General features: G+C 33.6%; 1 protein-coding gene across 1 annotated transcript in view; it reads left to right on the top strand.

Moving 5' to 3' along the window:
- The window catches only part of DSC1 (desmocollin 1), a 36,459-nt gene extending 17,271 nt beyond the window's left edge, over nucleotides 1-19,188 (top strand). Inside the window, exons 7-16 of the mRNA XM_054461361.2 lie at nucleotides 442-608; nucleotides 2,416-2,550; nucleotides 4,164-4,349; nucleotides 6,020-6,279; nucleotides 6,431-6,573; nucleotides 11,718-11,930; nucleotides 12,371-12,610; nucleotides 13,812-13,933; nucleotides 14,659-14,907; nucleotides 15,791-19,188. Coding sequence (XP_054317336.1) covers nucleotides 442-608; nucleotides 2,416-2,550; nucleotides 4,164-4,349; nucleotides 6,020-6,279; nucleotides 6,431-6,573; nucleotides 11,718-11,930; nucleotides 12,371-12,610; nucleotides 13,812-13,933; nucleotides 14,659-14,907; nucleotides 15,791-15,988 — 1,913 coding nt within the window. The 3' untranslated portion in view covers nucleotides 15,989-19,188. The remainder of the gene's footprint in view (nucleotides 1-441; nucleotides 609-2,415; nucleotides 2,551-4,163; nucleotides 4,350-6,019; nucleotides 6,280-6,430; nucleotides 6,574-11,717; nucleotides 11,931-12,370; nucleotides 12,611-13,811; nucleotides 13,934-14,658; nucleotides 14,908-15,790) is intronic.
- Nucleotides 19,189-21,212: the final 2,024 nt, after the last annotated feature.

The raw sequence follows: 21,212 nt of genomic DNA, 5'->3' as shown, positions 1-21,212 counted from the left end.
AAACTATGTATTTGGTACCACATTCACTACGGGGGTGATGGGATCATTAGAAGCCCAAACCTCAGTATCACACAATATACCCCTGAAACAAACCTGCATGTGTACCCCCAAATCTAAAATTAAATTAAGTTAAATTTTAAAATAGCCCATGAACTTAGAGAGAAAGAATTTCAGAACTACTGTTTCTAAGGGTAGTGTGGGAACTGTTCTCATATATGTAGAATACGAATCATGTTATTCGTAGGAGCCACCTAACTGAAGTTCCCGAGTAAGGGAGGCTTGGAGACATTTAGAACAGTTTCACATTCCTCAACTTAACAGTAAAACTAATCTACTTGTGGTTTGGGGGAGAATTTGCTACAGCAATGCTTTGATTTTATTTTGTTTATAATTCAATTATATGAGTAGAAATTTTTGACACTTTTGGATTTATCTAAACAGGAACTTCAGTGGGAAAAGTGACCGCCACAGACCGCGACGAACCTGACACTCTCCATACTCGTCTGAAATATAAAATCTTACAACAAATCCCAGATCATCCAAAGCATTTCTCCATACACCCAGATACCGGTGTCATCACCACAACTACACCTTTTCTGGATAGAGAAGTAATGATGATTAATTAACTATCTAGTCATTAAACTACATTTAAACTGAGAATGAACTCCAGAGAGAAATTGCAATATGGCCAGTCTGGCCTCCTTTCTCAGCATGCTTCTGTAGGCTGCGGTTAGGGCTTCTCTGGGGACGTCCTCTGTCCTTACAGAGATGTTGGGAAAGTACCATATATTAGACAGGGCCTCACTTGAAATCACTAACCTGATTTGATTTGTTGATGATAAAATTGCTTTACATTTATTTTATTTTTGTTTTTAAAAATACTTTCATCTGCCTCCAAAATGCTTAACTTTTTAAATTCATAAACTTTGTTGTAGCAGCTTTGGGTTCACAGCATAATTTAGTAGAAAGTACAGACAGGGGCCGGGCGCGGTGGCTCATGCCTGTAATCCCAGCACTTTGGGAGGCTGAGGCGGGCGGATCACGAGGTCAGGAGATGGAGACCATCCTGGCTAACACCATGAAACGCCGTCTCTACTAAAAAAATCCAAAGAAATTAGCCGGGCGTGGTGGCAGGCGCCTGTAGTCCCAGCTACTCGGGAGGCTGAGGCAGAAGAATGGCGTGAACCCGGGAGGCGGAGCTTGCAGTGAGCCGAGATGGCGCCACTGCACTCCAGCCTGGGCGACAGAGCGAGACTCCATCTCAAAAAAAAAAAAAAAAAAGAAAATACAGACGGTTCCCATATACTCCCCATCCCCCACAACACACATAGCTTTCCCTGCTATCAACATCCTGCCCCACAGTGTTATATTTGATACAACTGATACACTTACGTTGACACATCATTATTACCTAAAGTCCATAGTTCTCACATTGTGGTTCACTCTTGGTGCTATATATTCTATGAGTTTGAACAAATGTGTAAAGACATGCATCCATCATTATAGTATCATTCAGAGTGGTTTCACTGCCCTAAAAATCCTCCTATTGAGGATTATTGTGCTTCTGTAGTGCTTCTCCTATTGATGTCTTCTTCCCTCTTAATTCCTGGCAACCACTGATATTTTTACTGTCTCTATATTTTGCCCTTTTTTAGAATGTCATATAGTTGAAATCATATAGTATGTAGCCTTTTAAGATTGGCTTCTTTCATTTAGTAAAATGCTTTTAAATTTCTCTCGTGTCTTTTTAAGTCTTGATAGCTCTTTTCTTTTTAGCACTGAATAATATTTCATTGTCTGGATGTATCAGTTTATTTACTCATTTACCTACTGAAGGACATCTTGGTTGCTTTCAAGTTTTGGCAATTATAAATAAAGCAGCTTTAAATTTTAAAATGTTATATTAGACACATCACCTTTCCATTGTACCAATCAGCCAATATCTTGTTCTGTACTTTTATTTATATTTTTAACAAAATTATATGTAAAAAAGAATATTTGGGCCAGGCACAATGGCTCACGCCTGTAATCCCAGCACTTTGGGAGGCCGAGGCAGGCAGATTGCCTAAGCTCAGGAGTTCGTGACCAGCCTGGGCAACACAGTAAAACCCTGTCTCTACTAAAAATACAAGGATTAGCTGGGTGTGGTGGCAGGCGCCTGCACTCCCAGCTACTCTGGAGGCTGAGGCAGGAGAATTGCTTGAACCTGGGAGGCAGAGGTTGCAGTGAGCCAAGATCATGCCACTGCACTCCAGCCTGGGTGACAGTGAGACTCCATCTCAAATAAATAAATATATAAAAGAAAAAATAAAAAAGAATATTTGTACAATAATCTTGCCTAAACAAGTGGTTGTGAGAATTGCAAGTTATAGGAAATAAAAGTGTTCATTAATGTAGTTTTTTCCTTTTTTTCAGAAATGTGATACTTACCAGTTAATAATGGAAGTGCGAGACATGGGTGGTCAGCCTTTTGGTTTATTTAATACAGGAACAATTACTATTTCACTTGAGGATGAAAATGACAATCCACCATCTTTCACAGAAACTTCTGTGAGTATACCTCTCTATTCATTCATCTAGATTTATCTACTTTTTCAAAAAACATGTCTAGAATTTGGTAGCTCTGTGAGATCACACAGTTTGACACTTTGATTTAAATAACTACTACTTACAAATAACATAGGGAGAAAAATATGATTTCTGTACAAATAATTGAAGTACTAGTTATTTCTGGATGCTAGGGAAATAACTATGCTCTTGGCTACCGAAGAGCTTCTTAGCCCTAGATGTAGCTCATGTGTTAAACTTTTTTATTTATTTATTTATTTTTTTGGTGTTAAGCTCTGCTACCAGATTCCTTGGCATTAAATCTTTATGTAGGGTGAAGGAGGAGAGGCTCTCTCTCTGGTGTCCTTTACATTTCAACTTCTTAAGATGAATAAGGAACTAGCCTATGGAGACAGTAGTACAGGCTGGCTCACAATTCCAAACAAGCTCTTCATGTACCATGAGTAAACTTTTCCTCAGGCGGTAAACAATAAGATATATATATATATAAATATTTATATATATAAATATATACATTTATATATATATTTATATATGTATATGTATGTATATACATATATAAATATGTATGTATATGTATGTATATACATATATAAATATGTATGCATATGTATGTATATACATATATAAATATATATATGTGTGGTGTGTGTGCGTGTGTACATATATATGTATTTATATTTTTATGACAACAGTTTCAGGAAATGGTTCTCTTTTTCTGAACTTTTGATAAATAACCTTTCATTTTTTCATTAACTTATTCCAGAGCACAAGTCAAAGAAGGAAAAACCTGCAAGTACAGTGATAGACATGTTCATGTAATTTCTTACATGAATCCCTACAATATATGAGGATATATTTTACCCCATATTTCATATGAGGAAATAGAAAGTCTGTTAAGTCAAGATCTCATACTAATAAACCATATACAAGGAATAACCAGGATTCAAATCTAGGTCTATTACGCTCCAGTGTCTATCATCCTCCTATATGAATTCACCTTCTATCTCTAACAGATTCAATTTAATACTTCTTTTAGTCTTTAATATCTTACGCTTTTGTAATAATATTTTTGTGGAGGGCTATTGTTTAATGTCTCAGAAAAAGGGAAAACTTTTCTGCTAAAGGTTTGCAAGTGAATCAAAAGTACATTTGGAAAGATTGGTGTGAAAACAATTCTCCAGAAATAAGAAGCCAACATGTGTTTATAATTACCTACAAGTACTGAGTGTTTAATATATTAATGTAAGACATTTATTAAGTGTTTACTGTGTAAAAATGGGAGATGATAGACTGTAAATATTGTAGAGGTTCAGAGAAGAGACAAATCTGAGGTCTAGAATGATTAGGAAAATTATCTCAGAGAAGTTCAGAAGGTAAGACTTGGGGTAGCCTTTGAAGAATGGAAAAGATATGAAAAGGCAATTCAGGAGGAAAGAACTAAGCTACGCATTAGATTTGTAAAATGTTTCCCAATATATTAAGGGCAGCTTTTCACATCACTTTATTTATTTTTTCTTTAAATACATGTTTTAGAATATAAAGCCACATTGTCAAAGTTGTAAATTGATAATAATAAGCGGCAATTCTTTCAGTATGTTACAGAAGTAGAAGAAAACAGAATTGATGTGGAGATTTTACGAATGAAGGTACACGATCAGGATTTGCCAAACACTCCTCACTCAAAGGCTGTATACAAAATCCTACAAGGAAATGAAAATGGAAACTTCAAAATTAGCACAGATCCAAATACAAATGAAGGAGTGTTGTGTGTTGTCAAGGTAAACAAATAAAATAATCAGGCTATGCTTTAAAATATCCTAACTCATGCACTGATTTTAAGAGATAATTCTTATATGTATATGACTAGACTACTGCAATGCAAGGCCAAATGATTTATATTGGTTTATATAAACTTTTTTTTTCTTATTCTCTTACCCTAATTTTCTCTCTTAGAAGAAAGTCATGTCAGGTACAAAACTCATTGTTCTCTATATGAAGAAAACCAAGACAGAGAAATATTGAATACTGAACCAGATATTTGCTTTAGAAGGGGTCTTAGACACTTACTTGTCCAAATTTCTTTTTTATAAGAACACACAAAAGAAGAAAATGGAAGAATCACTATTTGAAATCAAGCCTCAAATTTTCGTCTCCTTTCATGTTCATATTATATTTTATTTTTACCTCTCTATGATGTATTCTGTAAGAGAGACTATTGAATTAAATATTCAGCAACTTTTTCCATTAATCCCCCTGTATTCCAGGTAGCCATTACTTTGGATTTTTAAAATTTAATTGTAATTACTGGTTTCTAGGATGATTACTTTAACTGGACCTAATTATTTTTCAGTCCATCTATCCATAGCTCTCATTAACTTCTTGCATAGCTTCCTTCATTAATTTCTTAGAGACAATTTAAGTCCTCAGAAGGTTCAGGCAGACATAAAATATTCTTTAATTATTGTACTGTCTACTTTTTCTTTCTTTCTTTTTCTTTTCTGGTTCCTAGGTTTTTTTCCCCTTGATTTTTTTTTCACCATTTAAATGTTGTTTTAGGATTCTCTCTAACTATTCAGTTTAGGATTGTATTAGTTTGTTTTCACATGGCTGATAAAGACATACCCGAAACTGGGAACAAAAAGAGGTTTAATTGGACTTACAGTTTCACATGGCTGGGGAGGCCTCAGAATCATGGCGGGAGGCAAAAGGCACTTCTCACATGGCGGCAGCAAGAGAAAAATGAGGCAGAAGCAAAGCAGAAACCCCTGATAAACCCATCAGCTCCTGCGAGACTTATTCACTATCACGAGAATAGCACAGGAAAGACTGGCCCTCATTATTCAATTACCTTGCCCTGGGTCCCTCCCACAACAGGTGGGAATTCTGGGAGATACAAATCAGGTTGAGATATGGGTGGGGACATAGCCAACCATATCAAGGACCAAGCGCTTTCATCAGGAACTAAACAGCCTGAAATATAATGTGCTTTGAAAAGGTGCTGTTAAATATCATTCTATCTTTTGACTCAGGCATAGAGTAACTGCTGTATTATAGCCAAATTTCTATCTAATTATTGTATATACTTAGTTTGGAGGCAATTTAGTTGTCACTGTTATCCCATATAATAAGCAATAAAATAATTTGAATTTTTTTCATACACTTATCTTGCATTTCTATTAATATTTAAACTTATAATGAAAAAGGCTGAAGGCAAGATCTTCCAAAAGAAAAATGAGAAGAAAAATGGGTTGAATCTGAGAATCAACAATTCTGCATTTGGCAATGTTTCTCACTTTAGGAAGCTAATTATTGGTCTTTAACTGTATTAGCCCTAACTTTAGGTTACATTTTAAACGTAAAAGTGATATTCCTTTGTAGGAAAATTTGAAATTAGAAGTCTTATATATAATGTTATATATTGACTTATTAAAGTATGCTTATTTAACAGCCATTGAACTATGAAGTCAATCGCCAAGTTATTTTGCAAGTTGGTGTAGTTAACGAGGCACAATTCTCTAAAGCAGCGAACTCACAAACTCCTACAATGTGCACTACAACTGTCACCGTTAAAATTATAGACAGTGATGAGGGCCCTGAATGCCACCCTCCAGTGAAAGTTATTCAGAGTCAAGATGGCTTCCCAGCTGGCCAAGAACTCCTTGGATACAAAGCACTGGACCCGGAAACATCCAGTGGTGAAGGCTTAAGGTGACGTACTTTTCAAAAACCTCCTTAATTTTAATTGTGATGTAAATTGATTTTAAAGTTAGGAATGTTTTATGTATTTTTCAAAATGACAGATTTTAAGATCATGTCCCTTCTTTGATTTGACCATTTATATTTGATTTCTAAAAATTAGGTATCAGAAGTTAGGGGATGAAGATAACTGGTTTGAAATTAATCAACACACTGGCGACTTGAGAACTCTAAAAGTACTAGATAGAGAATCCAAATTTGTAAAAAACAACCAATACAATATTTCAGTTGTTGCAGTGGATGCAGGTGAGTGCCATTTTCTACAAATAAAATATAAATATACGATACGTTTTTAAGGAAACCTTGGGGTGAAATCCGTTTATTTCTAGACAAAACGTAATTCAAACAATGTTTGCATTTTTATTGTTCATGTTATTGGAGATCACCCAATTTAGGCTTCAGTGCATCTATAATGCAAAGCTATAAGGTAGTGAATGGCCAAAGCTTAAGGCTTAATTATATCACAATAAATTTAAATGTAATTACATCACAATTAAAATTAAGTTCTAAGGTTTCAAAGATGATCTATATTATTAATTTCTGCTGAGGAAATGGTGGCATACTCAAGGATCACCGTTTTTTTTCAGAAGTACAGGTTTAGATACATTATGATTTGAGCTTGCTGAAAGGGTTCAACACACCTAAAACAGTTGGGTTCAAAGTAAGTTTGTTCTGAGCTTCTCTTAATGGAGAACAAATCATTTATCCTATTTTATAAAGCAATGGTCAAACAATGACTTAAGTCTTTTGTGGTGATTTGCAGTCTTTTACGAAGGTCAATTTTAGAATCAATTCTGTAAAGAATGTCCTCCAAATATAGTAAAGTAGTGATCTGGAAATTCTTTTGAACATACAAATTTCTATCAGTAAACCACTTGTTAGTATGTTTAAATATATATATATAAATATGTTTTAAAATATTTGCTATCATATGTATTTTTATATACATGTACTATTATACTAATGTAGACATCATAAAAATACACAAAAGATATTAAAAGAGGATGATAAAACTATAAGTAGAAGCTACACTCTTCATTTTATCATATTGATGACAAATTTACCATAAATTTTGGCAAATTGCCATAAATAATAAAGATAAATGAACTTGGGCTTTTACAACATAGCCTATTCTTTTGACTACCTGCCTAATCCAAGAAGATTTCCACTCTTTTTATATGCATATGCTGGATGTTCAAAACAAACTAGCTGGTACAATACTATAGGTTTTTTTTCCTGTGTCTATTGCATTTCTTTAGAAGGAATGGTTGAATGTATTAATAAATACATATCAAATTCCATGGTAATTAACACAAGTTGGTAGTAGTGAAAATGTTCATGCTTATTTATTTGTCCTTTTGACTTTTTTAAATAACAAAATGCAAACAATGTGTCCTCAGATATTATACCCCTACTTTTTTCTATGATGGCAAAGAAGACTTAATGTTTACTCATTTATTCCCCAACTGTTGGTTTGTCTATTAAGTTCTAAGTATTAGACAAGCTGACATGGAAATTAAGACTGTTGAGATAAGGCCAAATTCTTACACAGTATCAACTATAGAATTATTATAGTTTCACAAGAGATTCTATGATGTGAGAACTTTCCTCAAAAAGAATGTATGGATATTATCGGAAGTGGAGATCAGTTAAGAGCTGCTCAGATTAAGGATGAAAGAGAAGAGATTACAGAAATGCAAAGGCCTAATTTTTTAAAAATAAAATACTATCTGGAGAGGAGAAAATTATGGAGAACAAAGTATTTAAAAATTAACTTTGTTTTTTGGTGCTAAAAGACAATGTCTGTAAGCACAGTGATCATAGTGTAAGAAAATAAAAAGCAAACTTTAACAAATCTATATCCCAGGGCTGTAGATAACTTGAGTGTGTTTAATAAAAAAGTAAAGATAAGGATGTTACAAATTTTAGTGAAAAACCATATAGTGATATAATGGATTTTGTTTCTTTGAACTTTAATCCACACACACACACACACACACACATTTTGCTCTGATGCTCATGAATATTCCTGGATGATGATCTAGGTATTCTTCTACCTTTCTTTTTTTTTTTTTTTTGATGTTTTGATTATTATATTTTTATTTACTTTCATTCAGTTTATAACATTTTCTAATTTCCCTCTGACAGCCTCTTTGTCCCATGGATTATGTGGAAATTTGTGTTTAATTTTCAAATATTTGGGGATTTTGTAGATAACTTCCTATTACTGATCTTTAATTAAAAAAAATAAGATTGCCTTTCTTAGAATCCAGCTTTCTTTCTTGTGTCAATCCTCTGTCAGTCAGGCTGATGTCCCTGCTGTCAGTCGAGAAAGCTCTGTTTTACATACCTTCCACCTAGAGTAGCATTGCTCCTCCTGTCTGAAATTCAGGCCCCTTAACTTCTTCAAATAAATGGCAATGACAAGGTTTGTGATTGTTTCCATTAGTCTGGATTCAGTTCTTTTCAAAATACCTTTTGAACTGGGAATAACAATTATCATATATGGTGTGGCTTCTGTAGAAAAGGCTGCTTTCATTGTTTCTCATGTATATTCTGTTCCCCTAACAAGATTAATTATGAGTTCAATTTTGTATAAAGACCCTTTTTCTTTGTAAAATGTCCCTTTCCAAGTATCTGGCAGAAAATGCGGTATACATATGCACAGTGCAGGTGCTGATATTTGTCATTCCTTTGTTGTTTGAGAGTCCTATGAATCTCCAGGTTATAAATTTCACTACAAAAAGCTTTACAATTCTAGGGACATAATTAGCACTTGGAAAAACTGATTTTAATGTAGAAAATTGAGATTAAACATTTATTAAGTGCTTCTTTATTTTTCCCTTCTGTAAAAAGGATTTTCTTAAGAGAACAAATATTTAAGGGTCATGTACAAGTGGCAAACATTTTGCATGTATAGTCCAAAAAGAACATGAACAAATTACAGGAAATCATTAGGAGGCATATTGTAGCTTAATAAGTAAAAATTTAAATCTTTTAACAATTAATTTTAAAATTTATAGAGTAGGCTGATTTATAATGCAGTGAATCTAGTTACTGAAACATTTGAGTAGCAATAAAAAACTACTGCTTTCCAGAACTACTGTTGAAGTGTTATGAAGATTTTTAGTTAACCCAAGATGTACTTTCTAGCTCTGTGATTGTGGTGTTTCTTACTCATTTATACTTGACATTTGCTTATGTGTTTAATTTAAAATAAGTTTTAGAAGTAAATAAACACACCCAATGACCTTTCGCCATGCTCAGCTATTGTCAGTAATTACTTATTTTTGGCTGTTTACCTCTTCCCAGGGATAAAATAAAAACTTACCATCAACCTCTTGTAATTTTTGATATCTTCTAAGACAAGCTTGTCCAACCTGTGGCCTGCAGGCAGCATGCAGCCCAGCACGGCTTTGAATGTGGCCCAACAAAAATTCATAAACTTTCTTGAAACATTATAAGATTCGTTTGCAACATATATTTTTTAGCTCATCAGCTATCATTGGTGTTAGTGTATTTTATGTGTGGCCCAAGACAATTCTTCTGTTTTCAGTGTGGCCCAAGGAAGCCAAAAGATTTGATACCCCTGTTCTAACACCTTCTCAGCTTTGTCTTTGATTGCCTTCCATGTAAATAATTTCAAGCATCTTTCATCTGTTTTTATCAACATGCTTAAAGCAGAGACTGTAATAGAAAATAGTAAGTTATGGGATAAATGTTGGTTGAATATGTGATTAAATAAATCTTGATTTGCATTCCTACAATTACCACATTTTTTTGGATTTTTAAAGTGTGTTTTCTCACCGTTTTTCTATAAAGAGAAAGCCTTTCTGCTTAAATTTTAAAAGGTGAAATTATGGTATATATATCAACTCGTGTAGTGTATGCAACTAAATTTTTTACTTTATAAAGGCCTCTTTTTCACATTATTCATTTCTTTGTTAGTTTGCTGATTTTAAAGTTGTTACTTATATTCAACTTTATTTGCTATTTTCTGGCAGTCTCAAAGTATTTATATGCTATTGCACATTTCTTCTCCAAATAGCTATATCTCTCTTTTATTTCTGGATATTTTTAAACTTGTTCAGATAGTTTTAAAATAGGCATAAATAGTAGTTAATTTATATAAACAATTAGTTTAAAAGTCACTGAATAAATTAATTTTGTAGTTATTCAACAGAAAAATTTTTTTTGAAATATACTAAATGATATGACTTAGGGTTGTTTCAAATTAAAAAGAAAAAGAAATTATATTTGCATGGGAGTTATAGTAGTCTTTATGATAAATTCAACATACATGTTTCAAAACGTGGACCAGTATTTAAAGCAAAAACATGAAAAACTGCATCAATTACCTTTCTGTTTATTTCAATTTTGATATCTTATCATTTATTGTAGTTTATTATACTTTTACAAATGGTGGGATTTGACATGTTTCTGAACTTCATTATCTCTTAAACACAAATAATGGGCACTATTTTAACTAAAAATACTATGTGTGAAGTCTTAGGCCAATAATAGTGGCAATCAACAGATGAGTACGCGACAGTTCCTGTTGTCAAGAACATATGAATTGCATTAGGGTAGAGATGAAAACTTATTTTTCTGGCTTATTCAAGTAAATGTTTTCAAGTATAAAAATAGGAACTGCATTATGTTCAATGTGTTAGTATAAAGTTATAGTTAGCTGGAAAATACTGGGCAAATCACTAGGCTCTCAAGGTGAATACAACTTACTATGCTACTTTTGCAGTTCAGTGTGTGAGCCAACGTATTAACAAAGAGTTTTGAGAAAGCACTGGAATATGGCTACCATTGTCTGTGGAAGTCACAAGTTTCATGAGGAGGTGACATTTGAGTAAATTCTTGAAGATAATAGTGTGCTACCTGGCAAAGAGGAGAAAAGTATTCCTAGGAGTGGCAACCGAATGCTACAAAGCAGACAGGAAGGGGAACACCTAGTGTGTTTCTAGAGAAGTTTTCAAGGTTTGGGCAAAAAGTATATGATGCAATGGAGAAGCTGAGAAAGTGATTGATAACCAAATGTAAAGTGTTTGTATTCTAAGGATGAATATATGTGCTTCATAAAGAAGGATGTAAGACATCCGTTTTATTTTCGACAGGTCATTCTGTAGTGACCTTCCTCATAATCTCATACCTTTTCGTTTTGAAAAGCATCTGAAGAAATTATCTGATCCAGCCCTAGTCTTCAAAGAAAAGTGACATGTCCCTATTTTGTAGTCTTGGTGTCTGAAATCCGGGAAGCATGTATGCGAACTCAAGCTCAGGCAGCTAGTAGAAAGCAGATGTCAACTGTGTATTTTATAAATTGCTGAAAATAAGTGCATTTTCATGTGAAGAAATAACCTATTTTTAATTAATCTTAGTTGGCCGATCTTGCACTGGAACATTAGTAGTTCATTTGGATGATTACAATGATCACGCACCTCAAATTGACAAAGAAGTGACCATTTGTCAGAATAATGAGGATTTTGCTGTTCTGAAACCTGTAGATCCAGATGGACCTGAAAATGGACCACCTTTTCAATTCTTTCTGGAAAATTCTGCCAGTAAAAACTGGAATCTAGAAGAAAAGGATGGTATGTAATTATGCTAAATTTTATAGTCAATAGGGACTTCAGATTGGTGATGGTTCTTTCACCTTAGTTTATCATAATAAATACACATTTATTTTAGGAAATTATTTTATTAACCCTAAAAACAACAATACCTTATTTTTTAAAAAAATTAATGCCATTATGGTGAGCTTAGACTCTTGTTCTGAATATCTTTTAAGAAAACATATAAGTCCCTTTTTAATTAACATTTGAGCAACATGCTAAGTATAGATTAGTTTACTATCAGCATAAAGCAACATCAATTACTTTTCTGGCTCTTCTGGGAAATCAAAAATTCAAAAAAAAAGAAAAATTCGAGTTTTTATTCTAAATTGATTCCCATCCACTGAGAATATCAAGTAGGAATAATATTGCTATCTAAACAGCCAATCTGTATATATTCTGTCTTTTTTTTTCCCTAGGTAAAACTGCCATTCTTCGTCAACGACAAAATCTTGATTATAACTATTATTCTGTGCCTATTCAAATAAAAGACAGGCATGGTTTAGTTGCAACACACGTGTTAACAGTGAGAGTATGTGACTGTTCAACTCCATCTGAGTGTAGAATGAAGGATAAAAGTACAAGAGACGTTAGACCAAATGTAATACTTGGAAGATGGGCTATTCTTGCTATGGTGTTGGGTTCTGTAATGTTATTATGTAAGTATATTAAGTATCATTATCTAGAATGTGTTAGCTAAAATTTTATCCAATATTTTTAAAACATGGAAGTTTTTTATATTAATAGCCTTTGGGAAGTGTGTTCTTTTAAAAATATTCTATCTATTTTATGTCTTGGGGCTCTGAGTGATAAAAGAAATGTATCAGTAACAGCAGATTAAATTTAAAGTAAGTTTCAGAGGTGGTAGCCTTAGTTCTTCAATAATTATCTGTGAGACATGGGGTAAATTATTTCCTCCTTTTTGAACTCATTTTTCCATGTGTAAAATGAAGAGGCTGGGTAAAACTGTTAAGATTCTCTCCATATAAAATAGTATAGTCTTTCAACCAGCCATGTTTATGTAGGGAATACATATATACAAAAAGAATTTGTGAAAACAGAGCTATTCCAAAATTTACTCAGATATTTATGTTCCACCTTATTAATGAAGTGATTTAGCATCATCGTAAGACTTCCATGAGTGAAAAATGGTCATATGAGCCACTGAGGAAAAGCAATACAGGCAAAGGATGCTAAGATTTTGCATTCTGCAAACTGTTATTTGGAGGTACAAAAGTAATAGAAATATTGCCCACGCTTAATTAAGCCTGCTTTTTTCTCTCTCTTTCTTTCTGTTTCTCTCTTCCTTTCCTTTTCTTTTTCTTTCTCTCTCCCTCTGACCCCAAAGAACCCATTTGCATTTACAAACTTTTCCTGTAATCTTTACTGTGTCCTAATTCATTGAGTTTCAGATTAAATTGGATATTCCTCTTAGCACTTTATTAGTTGATGTACACTTTTGAAACCGGTCACCAATTTTATGTAATTGCCTTTCTTGTTTGTATTTATGCCTAATGTTCTTAGTCTTGTTATCCTAAGCCCTTTAAGTGTGTTCTGTATGATTTTAACTACTAATGATGCTATCTTAAATATCAGTTAGATAAAGTTACCATTTCAATGTAGAAGAAATAAAAGACACATATAAGTTAATTCTGGACCTGGGATGAGAGCTATTATTAATCTCTCTAAGCTACAAATAGTATAAATACATTTTTAAAATATTCTGTTTTTAAATCTTGTGACCTAAAGAGCTCAATTTGTGGAATGAATTTTTTGAGACATATGCAAGAAGACTTTAAAAAATCATGTAATCAAATGATTTAATGTCTGTGTTTTACTTTGATCTTTTTTGCTTTTTAGGTATTCTGTTTACATGTTTCTGTGTCACTGCTAGGAGAACAGTCAAGAAATGTTTTCCAGAAGACATAGCCCAGCAAAATTTAATTGTATCAAATACTGAAGGACCTGGAGAAGAAGTAACGGTAAATCAGATTTCACATCCCTTTGAATTGTATGGTGAACAAATGATGACAGATTATTACACAACAATGTCAATGATAATATCACTAATGTTTATTGAGCACTTACTATGCTAAGCATAGTTTCAAGTGCCCTCAATGTTTTAAATCATTTAAACCTCCCAGTTCTGCAGGGCTAGGGCTGTCACAACAAACTGAGTGACTTAAACAATAGACAAGTGTTGTTTCACAGATCTGGAGACTAGAAATCAGAGATCAAGGTGTTGGCAGGTCCATGCTCCCTCTGAAGGAACTGTGGAGGGATCTGTTCCAGGACTCTCTTCTAGCTTCTGCCAATTCCCTGGCTTACGGCAGTGTAAATCAAATCTTCATATGGCGTTCTCCGTGTGTGCATGTCTGTGTCCAAATTTCCCCTTTTTATAAGGATACTGATTATATTAGCTTAGGGACCCACTCTAATCCCATATAACCTTATCTTAGCTAATTACATCTACAATGACCCTATTTCCAAATAAGTTCACATTCTGAGTTAGTGAGAGTTAGGACATATGAATTTTTAGGGGACCCAATTCAACCCATCACACCTATGATACTATTATTCTGATTTTATGTATGAGGAACAGAGAGGCACAGCAGGCAAGTGATTTGCCTATGGTGAAAAAAAAATGAAAATTAATTGTTAGTTTCCATTTTTCAAATTCACTTTATCACTCTCACTTTACTTTTAGGAAGCAAATATTAGACTCCCCATGCAGACATCCAACATTTGTGACACAAGCATGTCTGTTGGTACTGTTGGTGGCCAGGGAATCAAAACACAGCAAAGTTTTGAGATGGTCAAAGGAGGCTACACTTTGGATTCCAACAAAGGAGGTGGACATCAGACCTTGGAGTCCGTCCAGGGAGTGGGGCATGGAGATACTGGCAGATACGCGTACACGGACTGGCAGAGTTTCACCCAACCTCGGCTTGGCGAAGTAAGTTCCACTGTCTTTGAGGTCATATTACATGGAAGTTAAATGCTAGTTACAAATCAGAATTTCCCAAAAGTTTTACTCCTCATATACCTGGAATTCAACATCTTTTAAATGTTGGATTATCATAGATGTGGATGTCTGGTTTAAACCCAAAGAGAAAAATGATCTTTGAAAATTCACCTTTGAAAATACAGTTTACAAAACTTTATCTAGGAGTGCCATATGTAGATGTGTTTACAAAGGATAAAAGGTTGATAGCCTCTTCCCTAAAAATTAACAGGAAAACCACCTGAAGTGAAATATTTATTATACAGGAATGAATGGATCATAAATTATAAACATTTCTCAGTGTGCTGGAGTTCTTTGTGTGGTTATGAAGTCCTGGCTATCAAAATCAACCAGATAAATTGTTGAGCTTTTATTTTGAGTTTCAGTTCCTTGTTTTGTTTTATGTTCAGATTAATCAGTATAGGTTTGATATTAGCCAGTTTAATATATTACACTATCACAGTTATATAGTAGTATATAAACATAGGAATCATAGCCTATATTGGTTTTCATCAAATATGTGAAGAAGCTACAAAGGTAAATTTCAAATATACATGTTTTATGTTCAAATGGGAAATTATAAATGTGTTGTGTGATATATGTGTAGTCTTAATTTTTATAAATGTGCTCACTAGAAGCATTTATTTATTTGCTATATTTTAAGAGTGACTATAATACAGACCAATCCTGTGCATTTTTTATATATAGGAATCCATTAGAGGACACACTCTGATTAAAAATTAAACAGTAAAAGGTAAATCAAAGACATCATTTTTCTGCTAATATGTTTAGGTGTTTTTAAAAAAATAATAAAATGTGTTCTTTTTTGATACAGAAGGTGTATTTGTGTGGACAAGATGAGGAGCATAAACGTTGTGAAGACTATGTTCGTTCGTATAACTATGAAGGCAAAGGTTCTCTGGCCGGCTCAGTAGGCTGCTGCAGCGATCGGCAGGAAGAAGAGGGACTGGAGTTTCTAGATCACCTGGAACCCAAATTTAGGACATTAGCAAAGACATGCGTCAAAAAATAAATGCGCCTTTTAATAGTGTAATATCCACAGATGCATAAGTAGGAGTTTATTACATGCAGAATGTTAGCAGCATCTGCTAATATTTTTGTTTATGGAGGTAAACTTCGTCATGTATAGGTAAGGGTACTATAAATACGAGATTCCGCTACATTCTCCTTGTCTGGTATAACTTCCATGTTCTCTAGAAATCAAGGTTTTCTCTGTTAATTCTCTTTTATATGCATGTATATATTGCCCTTTTCATGACTGTACTGTACACTTTCTTGCACCTTTTATTTGAAAACTGATATTACTTTTTTGCTATGGAAGAGCATTTAGGAAAGCTGGGTATTATAGAGGCCAATGAAAGATGAATTTGTGTTGTAGATGTATGAATTAAATATTTTCTTCAAAATCCTGGGGAGAATTATGTTCTTAGAAATATTTTCTTTGGTGCCAGATAATTGCATTCTCTCCACCTGAGTGGTTTTAAAAAGGACTTTTAAGTATTCTTCAGTGCAGTCTTCAGTTTTGTGATTAAGCTCATTTCTCTTTTACACTTTTGTACTCCTCACAGCAGTGCTCCCGGCATTGTTTTCTTTCAGGATCCTTCAGAGCTCAGTCCTTGGACCTCTGCCCATGTGGATTTGTTATCAGGTCACTCCAACTTCTAGGGTTATTGGAAAGATAAGGACCAGAACAAGCTCATAGCAAACTTGAGGGGCAGAGATTTTACGAAGATTACAGGAGAAGATTTCCATGAAAGAATTGCAACCCTGAGGTCCATGGGTTGACTTATGCTCACAAATATGTTTCGTTTGCTCAACACGGTTTACTACTAACATTTTAAAAATATAAATACTTTAGCAAAAACATTCACTCTTGAGTTTGACATAGGCCCGCCGTATCTGTGGTTGCCACCTGCCATCTCCAAGTATTTGGACAACTAGCCCTGATGGCATTAGGCTGAAACTCTGATATACAGAGATTAGCACCTTGAATATGCCAAAAATTGGATTACCATCTGTATTAAAACTTAAGACTCAGCCTAAATTGAGAGTTACTTTAAGAAAATGGGCAGTCAGAATTAGGGACTAGAATGTATATGAGAAACCCTGTCTCTACTAAAAATATAAGAAATTAGCCAGACATGGTGGTGAATGACTGTAATCCCAGCTACTCAGGAGACTGAGGCAGGAGAATCGCTTGAACCCAGGAGGCAGAGGTTGCAGTGAGCCGAGATTGCCATTGCACTCCAGCCTGGGCAACAAGAGCGAAACTCCATCTCCAAAAAAAAAAAAAAAAATTGAAATCGATTACAGCAACACTTACCAAACATTTGTGGAATGATGAATAAATGAACGCACACATTCAGAAATAATTTTGAAAGTATAACATTTTAATAGGATAGTATATTTTATTAATCTAAAAAGAAACTATATATTTAAATGGCATTTTCATAGTCATTTGTGGCAAACTCTATAAATCTATAAACAATAACAGTATGGAAATTTCTCATCCAGAAAAAACAAAGACTTAAAAAAATCTATTAACTAGATATTTTCTAACTAGTTAACTATTTTTAAAAATGAGTGGCTTTTTAAAAAAATATTGTGACTAGTCTTCTAATTCTCAGTTCCAAATTAAAGGCGCTTCTTGATATGAAATTGGATATTGGATCAGAAGAAAAAAGTGATTTTAATAAATCAGATTTTATAAGGTATCCATAATATATAATTTTTATAACCATTATAAAATATTTCTGCGATCATGCAATTTTTGTTCTCTGATGTACAGGTTGCTCTGATAATATCAGTTCTAAAATTTTAAAATATAATATAAATTTGGACATTTATCATAAAAAGTTACATTCTTGAATGTAGGTACAAAATGTTCTTGGAACAATTAAAAATCATTAACTGAACCTTAACTTTAATTGTACTTTTATGTTCAGATATACATTTTCTTTCCCATAATTAAGCAAATGAAAAGAAATATGAAGACAAACGAACATATGTAAGTTAAATTTCAGCTAACGATTTTTAATTACTTCAAGAACAATTTGTACCTACATTAAAAAATGTAATAATTAATGTCCAGAGGTAGATAGCTCAGTAGCAAGAGAAGATACTCTAAAAGCAGTAGAAAAATTGTTAGAAAGTGTGAGAAATAAATTTGTATTAAACAGTTTTGGCTATTTAAAATATTTTCAAAATACCATTAGAGTTTATCTCAGAGAAACTTTGACTGTCTTTTGGTTTACTTAGGCAATTCAAAATCATTCTCTGCTTACTCCCAAAATTAAATGTTAATTCTATGTTTGATAAAATGTGTGACACTCTATCAGACTGCTTACAAATTTCATTTCTTAATAAAAGATTGTATTTCATGGATTTATTTCACATAACTTAATTGTCAATTGTCAATTAATAAGTTAATAGTTATGACTGGTTTTTCTAGAATTAAATCAGTATTGAGGAAGATATACAGTTAAATTTTCTTATGTTATTTCAGATCTCAAATATTTCATGTGAAAAAATTTCATGAGAACACCAAGGCAGATGAAAATCAATGTAATTTTATAAGTGAGCTTCATTAGACATGTCCTAATTTTACTGAACTTCTGCTTACTCCTGTGTTTATTAAAAGTACTTCATAAAACTTGACATCTATGCATATATTTACTTTCAGAAAATGTCATGTGCTGTGTTATTTAGAAAAAGCTCAAAATAGATGTTTTAGAGTCAAAGATTTTTATTATCACAGAAAAGCTAACTCCTTTTTATTGCATGTTAGTTATGAAAGTTCTGTACTAGTTGAAAAACCTAAATAAAATTAGGGTAATGAAACAAACAATGTATATTGCTGCATTTTTCTACTCTCTTTTATCTGCTTTTCTAATAAATCTGAAGGAGTGTTGCATTTGACTAGACACTGCATTTGTCTTTCTGTTTTTGTAGAAAAAAAGAAAATAAAGAAGTATAGCAGGAGAAAACATTACTAAGAATGGATAGATTCTTGCATATTTTACAGGGCCCAATAAAATTAAGTTAGCATAATTTTTCAAAACTCTTCAAAAAAATAATGTTTACATAAAAAATAAAAATCACATATATATTACCTCAAATCCTTACTACCAAAACCAAAATAACTTTTTGAAAATAGTTATTTTAAATAGACTAATTTAAGTGCATTAGAAGGATTATAAAAACAAATGTGTGAAGTGCATTTATAATATATATTTTATGAAGTTGTCTTTTATTATTTTAAGATATTTACTTCTTAAAGTAAGTTTTTTGATTGACCGAAATAAAATATCCTTTCATAAATCAATCTACAGAGTTAGCAGTTGTTTATTCCCTAACTTTAGAGAAAAAAAAAAAAAACAACGAAAGACAAGTGTGGTTTTCCTGTGGTCTGCATTTGCCTGAGAATACATAGGATTTCAACATTTTAAAAACTTGGTTGTCAGTGTTCAACAATTTGATACCTGTAACTGTGGAATTCTGTTTGTCTATGTTTAGAGACTTCTAAATGATATACTGTGGAATTATTAATACTAAAAAAACTCAAGGCTTCATTTGAGATATCTGAAGTTGTAATTTACCTAAAATTAATGTTATTTTCTACCAGGTAAAGTTCAAGAAAAACTAAAAGAAAGCCTCTAATCAAAAGTGGAAATGAAAGGATTTCCTTACTTGGCTTTGCCTCCCCTAAAAGATATAGAATATTTGGTACTGAGTGGTGGATGAAATTTACATAGTTCAAAATCTCTTTTAAAATCCAAGTTTCTAAAGATCTTCCATCCGTAGTAGGTATCCTGCAAGAGGGATGTGCTACTGTCCTACACTCACCATATTTCCCACCTCTTTGAGATCCATACTAAAATTCAAGGTCAGTGGTTCTTGAAGTGTAATTCCTGGATTAGCAGGCTCAGCATCACCTGGAAACTTATTAGAAATGCAAATACTTTGGTCGTTAGCCCAGATCTACTGAACAGGAAACATTGAGAATGGGACCCAGCTATAGAGTAGGTTAACAGACTCCCCAGGCCTTTCTGAGGTACTGTCAAGGTTGAGAACGTCTGTCGTTCTATTCCTCACCTCAGCGCTAGCTCTCTGATACTCAGTGTGGTCTGTGGACCAGCAGCATTGGCATCTCCTGAGAGCTTCTTAGACAAATAGATACTCAGCCCCCACCTCAGACCTCTTGAATCAGAGTCTGCATTTTGATGAGATCTCTAGGAGATCTGTAAGCACATAAAACTTGGATAAGCACTACATAAGTGATTAGGTGAGGGGAAAGACAGCAGAAACGAATAGGTGAAAAACATGATTAGTTTAGTGGAGTAAGCAATACAGGTAGCCTCAGGCAGCAGGTCCATGATATTAGTTAATGTCTAGATAATTAGATATTATTTAGATAATATCTAGAACATGGATGTGATGCCTGGTGCTCAGGCAGCCATTTTGTGAGCTTCAGAATAGTGGAGCAAAAATATTAACAGAGGTTGAATCCCTGATAAATTGTAGAGCCTCCAATCTGCCTTAGACTTCCTGCCTCTAAACTTGATCATGTGTGTGAATAAACCTTTTTGTGTTTAAGCCACACAACTTTAGGTTTTCTGTTATATGTAGCTGAATGTAATCTCATATGGGGAAAGAAAAAAGATTGGATGTAAATAATTGTTTTACCCAAGTCATCAATCAGTGAAGGTAGCAGGTTAACTTCTGTACTTTGAAAACTCACTTTCTTTTGGTTAAGAGTTCAAATATGGGCCAGGAGTGGGGGCTCACACTTGTAATCCCAGCACTTTGGGAGGCTGAGGCAGGGAGACCACAAGGTCAAGAGATCGAGACCATCCTGGCCAACATGGTGAAACCTCATCTCTACTAAAAATACAAAAAAATTAGCTGGACGTGGTGACGTGCACCTGTAGTCCCAGCTACTTGGGAGGCTGAGGCAAGAGAATTGTTTGAACTCCGGAGGCGCAGGTTGCAGTGAGCCAAGATCTCACCACTTCACTCTAGCAGCCTGGCAACAGAGCGAGACTCCGTCTCAAAATAGTAAATAAATAAATAAATAAATAAATAAAGAGTTCAAATATGGTGAGACTTGAAGATACTCCAGTGTTCTCTGAAAAGCCTCAGAAGAAAAGGGAGTATCACTTCATGGAAATAAAAAAAAGGTACAATACGTCTCAAAAAAAAAAAAGTACAATAATGTGTCATTTGAAGATACTATC

This window comes from Pongo pygmaeus, chromosome 17 (genome assembly GCF_028885625.2).
Source record: "Pongo pygmaeus isolate AG05252 chromosome 17, NHGRI_mPonPyg2-v2.0_pri, whole genome shotgun sequence".
Taxonomy (NCBI): domain Eukaryota; kingdom Metazoa; phylum Chordata; class Mammalia; order Primates; family Hominidae; genus Pongo; species Pongo pygmaeus.
Note: the sequence above shows the minus strand (reverse complement) of the source record. Positions and strands in the feature narration are given on the sequence as shown.